The following is a 7286-nucleotide window of genomic DNA, read 5'->3' as shown; positions in this document are numbered from 1 at the left end:
AATTATTAGGCTTGTGAAATTTGCTTCAAAATGTCCAATAACAAACATTGTTTTGCCTCCCTTGTGTTGGTCTACTAAATGTTTCCTATAAAAATGCCACTGCTAAAATGTATCCTCATGACAAATGTGATACTTTGTAATGACTGCTAGTGTTACAGCGGGCTAATAACATGATTTCAGTCAGACTGAGCACGAATGGCGGGATTCTAAGCATTCATTCCTGCCTTGTTGATCGTGCATGCAACATTTTGTACCAATGTTCCAAAGATATTTGTGGCTTCCCGCTGGCCTGGTGCGAAATGATAAGAGAAACTGCATGGGGCGTCATACGTCGACATCCAATGCTTTGGTTATGCTTCTCTCATCCACAAAACAAGTGTGTTTTGACACCAAAATAGAGCGCTTTATTTTGCTTTTACAATGGTCTAGTTTAAATTGACCTTTCAAATAAAATGTAGCAAAATGGCGGAACGATAAATAATGTATATTCAAGAAAAAAGTAGGCATATTAGGCCCGTGAACCAAATTCTTACATTATTAGTACAATGTACTATTTAAATTTTCAGGCGACGCCCACTTTGCCATCTACTCTTGTACAGTAAGTTACACACAGTCTCATGAGTGTTTATTTCACAGTGAAATATAAATACGTTTAATGATATTGAATTTGAAATAACTGGGCTATTGTGTAGGGCCAGGGGTATTCAACTCTTACCCTACGAGGACCAGAGCCTGTCGGTTTTCTATTCTACCTGATAATAAATTGAACCCACCTTGTGACCCAGGTCTAAATCAGTCCCTGATTAGAGGGGAACAATTAAAAAACTTAGTGGAACTGGCTTCGAGGTCCAGAGTTGAGTTTGAGGGGTGTAATCTATGTTAAATAAACACAATAGTTCTCGCAGCCTATCCAAACATTCGTTTAAACAGAACAAGAATGTTCCCATTATAGTAGGCCTAAATAAAAGGTATGTTTAAGTTGTAAAAATAACAAGTAAATAGTTGGTTATCGAGCTGAAGGGACACACCTTAACTCACGAATGGACACGCTAATTCATTGTGGTCTAGATCCTTCCATTATTTAGAATATTTCCTTTTGATGAAAAGTTAAACATTTCGTTCCAATGTCTATGCATTATAGCGAAACTTATGGATTTCAAATTGAGCTCCATAAATAGTTAATTATAGACTAAATTAATACATATTTAAGTAGGTAGGTCTACTTAAATAATTCAGAATCTAAGTGACCAACTTTAGGTTTGGCATGAAACAATGATCTCGGAATTATTCAAAATCCAAACATCAGCTTTATCTACAGGAAGTCCAGACCCATTTCCAAATGTCCAATAACACTTGTCTTAATATAAACGATTATGGATTATTATCAAAATACACAAATCCATACCCCACATACATTTTTACTTTTGGGTTTCTAATAATTCGTTATTTTAGAAGAGTTAAATTCTAAAATAAGATACAAACTCATCATATAGGCCTAATGCAATTTGATAAAAAAACTATTATTTCTCCAATCAAAAGTTCAAACGGGTGTACTGAAGGTATCAACACCTGTGTGCTTTTATTTTTGGTAAAGTAAATTCCTCACCTTATCAATATTGTAGAGTATATCTTTTCCTATAGCAACGCCAAAGCAGTCTATCTGTGATTATTACATTATTTAAAATAACAAAAAAATGACAACTTAACACTAAAAACAAATGTTACATGTACTTATAAATCTTAGGCCTAATTAACAAACCGTTGATTAAGTGCATAAGTGCAATACTCTTTGAGAGGCATAAATAAAACATTTTTTTATCGAGAAAAAAAGTATTTAAGAAATGAATGGGTCTAGAATATACATCCGTATTCTATACAATAAAATCGTCACACAAATAAATACAACGCATCTTTGATTTCACAAAGCCTTCAGAAACGCAACGACATTATTATGTCCACTTTCTATTGCCAAATCGATTGGCCGGCAGTTCCTATTGTCCCGGCTGTTCGGATCCGCGAGGAATTGGACAAGGATCTCTACCGTGTCCAAAAAGCCCATCCTGGCGGCATCGTGTAACGGCGTTGTCCCAGTGTGTCGGTCTGCGATATTAGGATCCGCTCCTTGCATTAGTAACAACTGCGCCACTGGTGAACTGCCCATCATCATCACCTAGGAAATACAAATCCAGTTGATTTTACTTACAGATCTTCTGCTAGAATATTTCATAAATATGCCTATATTTGCGAGGAAAATAATGTTGCCATGGTGTGTAATACGTTATTTAGAGGGGCATTTGAATAACACTAAATAATACATTATGCCTATAGTTCTATCAGACCATAAAAGCGCATGCTTTTCGTTTCAGATTGTTTAAAGTGTTTTAATGATCCAACAATGTCGGTGCTGTTATTCACTTAACAATTTAATAACAATATAATAATGGATCTAAATGACAAAAAAAAAGCAGTTAGGCCCAACTGATGCTATAACATTGTTAAAGGGTATAAGTCGGCCTACAATTTCTTATGATTTCAATTGTACTTATTTTAATTCCAGCCACACCTTTCGTATTGTAGCAAACCTAAAAAGCATTACAAATGTAGGGATATCAAAGTTAAGGACAAATATAGATAGGAAGAGTCCGCCTTGGCATTTTGATAGCAGCCCGAGGATTTTTTTTGTATTTTTAGAGTTAAGTCATTAAATCTGAACATATTAATAATTTAAAATAAGATATATCATGTTATATGGATAACTTTGGCCATTTTTGGGAGAGCAATTTTGAGTTTGGAAGGTTGGGTGTGGTGACCTGCATGCATCCTCCATTGCCCCGATATAGCTTACATTGGTAATGCCATGGACCATTTTGATAGAGTATAATATCGAATTATTTCTATGTTTATTTGAAAGACAAACTCATGGAAATATTTCCAACAATAGAAGTAACAATTTGGACTTGATAAAAGTTAATGGCAGGCCTATAGTAACCACGGGCAATTGCACAGCATTCCCATCACTCGGTTCCTGAGGCGCAACAGACTAAACTATGACGCAAATAAAGCACATTAAAATATATAGGATATATAACAAAGGTAATATAGCTCCCATGCAAATAATTTCACAGTATGACATGCTATTCTAGTAATTTGTTAAGGCAGTTTATGTTTTCAACCTAAAACAGTCGATTTTTTTTAACAAAGCGGCATGGGCAGTCTCTGCAACGCTAAAATATTGATGACACCGTTGAATATTTACTCTCTTTTACTATAATCACGACACGATCTTAACCAATAAGCACGACGACTAGAGCGTAGCGCGAGACACTTACCTGCAGAGGTGTCCGTCCAAAGCAGTTTACACCGTTGACGTCCACTCCACTTTGTAATAGAATTTTAACACGATTGGTGTTGCCAGTCGCGGCTGCTGAGGCTAGATCATCCTCGAGAGGCATCGTCATGAGCAGATATTGACACGAGCGGAGCGGTGTTATAACAGTCCAGCACTTCACAGATTCCTTTGACAGGTAGCTTCACAATGTCAATATCCGGACATCTCGCGCAAAATTATATTCCTTCGAAAAAAGCCAAAACAGTCGTTGACGTTTCCTCTTTCAGGCTTCATTCGCATGTAACGTGATAGAAAGATCCTCGGTCAGTTGGCTAGAATAAATTAAAGCGTACATCGTATGACCGATCAGACGGTAGTGTGTCTGGACTTGCCTGTGTTTTGAATTGCTGACGTCATTCTGCAGCAGATCTAACCAGTCGCGCATGCTCTTTTGGAGCTCTAAAGAACAGTACCAGGAAGAGAGCGAGTTTGTTGACTGTAGAGTTTACAGTGGAAAAACAGTGGGACAAATGCTTCGTCAAATCGTCTATAACCAAGGTGTTGGATATCAATATGAAACATATGCTGCTACAATGTCGCCACATTTGTTGTTATAAAAGAACTGTCTGTATGCGCTGCAATCTACTGCTACAATGTATCACCGTTTCTGACAGATATTATTGCAACGCGTGCCTCACTACACGCTCCGATAGTACAGAATGCTGGTTACACCCGCGTTATGACACAGCAGGTGGCAATCACCATAGAACTCAGCTGCTTTCTGAATGTAGACCTATAGCCTCAATGTCAATACTATTGAGGAACATGTCTGTTTGCTATGCACCTATTGATGTATTCAATAATGTAGGCTAAAGCAATTGTGCACGTTATATACTGAATGAAAATATAAAAGCAACATGCGACTATTTCAAAGGAAATCAGTCAATTGAAATAAATAAATTAGGCCCTAATCTATGGATTTCACGAATGGGCAGGGCGCAGCCATGGGTGGGCTTTAGAAGGCATAGGCCCACCCACTGAGGAGCAAGGCCCAGCCAATCATAATGAGTTTTCCCCACAAAAGGGCGTTATTATAAAGAAATACTCGTCCATTTCATCAGCTGCCCGGGTGGGTGGTCTCAGACCATAAGCCAGGTGAAGAAGCAGGATGTGGAGGTCCTGGACCTTCAAAGGTCTTGCAGTGCCTTCAGAAAGTATTCACAACACTTGACTTTTCCCACATTTTATTGTGTTACAGAGATCATTTTTGTCACTGGACTACACATAATACCCCATAATGTCAACGTAGAATTATGTTTTTCAAAAATGTTGCTAATAAATTAAAAGTTGAAATGTCTTGAGTCAATAAGTATTCAACCGCTTTGTTACGGCAAACCTAAATAAGGTCAGGAGTAAAAATGTGCTTAACAAGTCACATAATAAGTTAGGGTTAGGACTCAGTCTGTGTGCAATATAGTGTTTAACATGATTTCTGAATGACTACCTCATCTCTGTACCCCACACATAAAATGATCTGTAAGGTCCCTCAGTCCAGCAGTGAATTTCAAACACAGATTCTACCACAAAGACCAGGGAGGTTTTCCAATGGGGCAAGCTATTGGTAGTTGGGTAAAAAAAAGCAGACATTGAATATAATTTTAAGCATGGTGAAGTTATTAATTACACTTTGGATGGTGTATCAATGCACTGAATCACTATAAATATACAGGTGTCCTTTACTAACTGGAGAGGAAGGAAACCAATCAGGGATTTCACCATAAGGTCAATGGTGACTTTAAAAAGTTACAGAGTTTAATGGCTGTGATAGGAGAAAATTGAGGATGTATCAACAACATTATAGTTACTCTACAATACTAGAGCGAGAAGAAGGACGCCTGTACAGGAATAAAATATTATAAAACCTCTGTTTGCATCAAGGCACTGAAGTAATACTGCAAAAAAATCACTTTTTGTCCTGAATACACAATGTTATATTTGGGACAAATCCAATACAACACATTACTGAGTACCACTCTCCATATTTTAAAGCATAGTGGTGGCTGCATCATGTTATGGGTAGGCTTACAATCATTAAGTACTGGGGAGTTTTTCAGGATAAAAAATAAATGGAATATAGCAATGCACAGGCAAAATCGCAAAATCTACACTGGAGTTGCTTACCAATAAGACAGTGAATGTTCCTGAGTGGCCAACTTGGAGTTTTGAATAAAATGTGCTTGAAAATCTATGGCAAGACCTGAAAATGGTTGTCTAGCAATGATCAACAATCAATTTGACAGAGCTTGAAAGAATTTGTAAAAGAATAATGGGCAAATGTTGCACAATCCAGGTGGGGAAAGGTCTTAGAGACTTACCCAGAAGGACTCACAGCTGTAATCTCTGCCAAAGGTAATTCTAACGTGTGTTGAATAATTATCGGATCAAGATACATTTTCATATATTTTTTTATATGTTCACATTTTTCTTACACTTTGACATTACAGAGTATTTTGTGTAGATTGTTGACAAAAAAAATGACAATTTAATCAATCCATTTGAATCCCACTTTGTAACACAACAAAATGTTGAAAAAGTCAAAGAGTGTGAATACTTTCTGAAGGCACTGTATATGCTACTGTATATGCTACTGTATATGCTACTGTATATGCTACTGTATATGCTACTGTATATGCTATATTCATATAGAAGCAGCAAGAGCAAAAACAAAGTTTTGGCTGTTAGTGTGTGTGATTCCACATTCTCCAGAAGGACCGGAAGCAATTTAAAGGACTTGACTTAGGGAATTTGCATTCACTAAATAAATAAAATCCATATGCAGCTAATCAAAAGCAAACGGGAAAATGTTTGTTCTTATTCGTCTAAGGCCAAAGTGGAGTCTCTCGATCTTGAGAAGATTCTATGGTGGCGAGATTATTTTAACTGAGGATGATGATGATGAATGAAGAGTAAGCGTGTGTCAAGGCGCTCCCTGCCTTGTTGTCAGGTCTGTCTGGGTAAATGTACATTATGTGTTCTGTGTGGAATGCCATTGTGTTAATAGTCTGAGGGTTCGTGGCCTATCGTGATTGAGGTTTGGCGTGGGTGGAGGTGAGTTGGTTTGGAAGTCCCCCTTCACTATTGATGCCGCGCGCGAGTTTAAAAAAGTACTCCTCCGTACAATAAGGCCTAATAAAGTGTATAGGTCAAGCCCATTCGTGTACTGTAAACATCCAAACTACAGCAGGGTACACAACAGACATTTTTTTACTCAGTCAGGAATGTGCTTTGAAGACACTTAAACATTGAAGATCAGTTTTAATAACAGGCCCAGCCCCTCATCAAAGTGCTCTGACTGACTCGGCGGTTTTTCTCTATGGGGCTTGGATGCAGGATGATGACATCAGAGGGCTTTGAACTCCATGGTTAGAAAAACCTCCTGCTCAGTGCTAAAATGAACACATTTGCTTAGACAGGAGGACTTTAGATAGAAGCCTCTGTAATCGTTTAAGAGAAAGTGCTTTTAAAGTGACAACTAGGTTGTCTTGATCTTCCTCCAGAATAGGAATATTTGGACTTTGCACGGTGGCCTTAGCAATGAATGAAAACATGTCAAAAATGTGAACCCTCCTCCTGCAAATCCAATGTCCTGAACTCTATTTAAACCACGGCTGTGCTGAATATTCCCTAACATTCCCCTAACATCTCAGTGCTGCCTACTGCCCAATGATCCAACACTTCCCAGACAAGCCAAGAAGGGGAATACCTCCATTCTGATTCCAGATGAATGATGTCACCTTGTCTGGGCTGTTTTCTTGAAATCCCCTTTCTATTGACGGTTTCACACCCTTCCAGTACTTCCATCCTTTACCACTTCAAAATAATATCGAGCATTCGAGAGCCTTACATGTTGAGTCATTTATCTTTATGAATTCTGAAAATTTGTACAGGAAAAGTGATT

The 7286-nt window shown here is 37.8% G+C and overlaps 1 protein-coding gene across 1 annotated transcript; it reads right to left on the bottom strand.

Annotated features, from left to right (window-relative positions):
* Nucleotides 1-1551: 1551 nt before the first annotated feature.
* Nucleotides 1552-4025, bottom strand: LOC118378652 (cyclin-dependent kinase 4 inhibitor B-like). The gene is made up of 2 exons (XM_035765642.2): nt 3330-4025; nt 1552-2170 (listed from the first exon to the last, which is right to left on the bottom strand). Exons 1-2 carry the CDS (start codon nt 3456-3458, stop codon nt 1919-1921), a joined length of 381 nt encoding a protein of 126 aa, XP_035621535.2. The 5' UTR covers nt 3459-4025; the 3' UTR covers nt 1552-1918.
* Between the last annotated feature and the right edge of the window lie 3261 nt (nt 4026-7286).

This window comes from Oncorhynchus keta, unplaced genomic scaffold (assembly GCF_023373465.1).
Source record: "Oncorhynchus keta strain PuntledgeMale-10-30-2019 unplaced genomic scaffold, Oket_V2 Un_contig_24661_pilon_pilon, whole genome shotgun sequence".
NCBI lineage: Eukaryota > Metazoa > Chordata > Actinopteri > Salmoniformes > Salmonidae > Oncorhynchus > Oncorhynchus keta.
The sequence above is the reverse complement of the archived record's forward strand: the minus strand, read 5'-3'. Positions and strand labels throughout refer to the sequence as shown.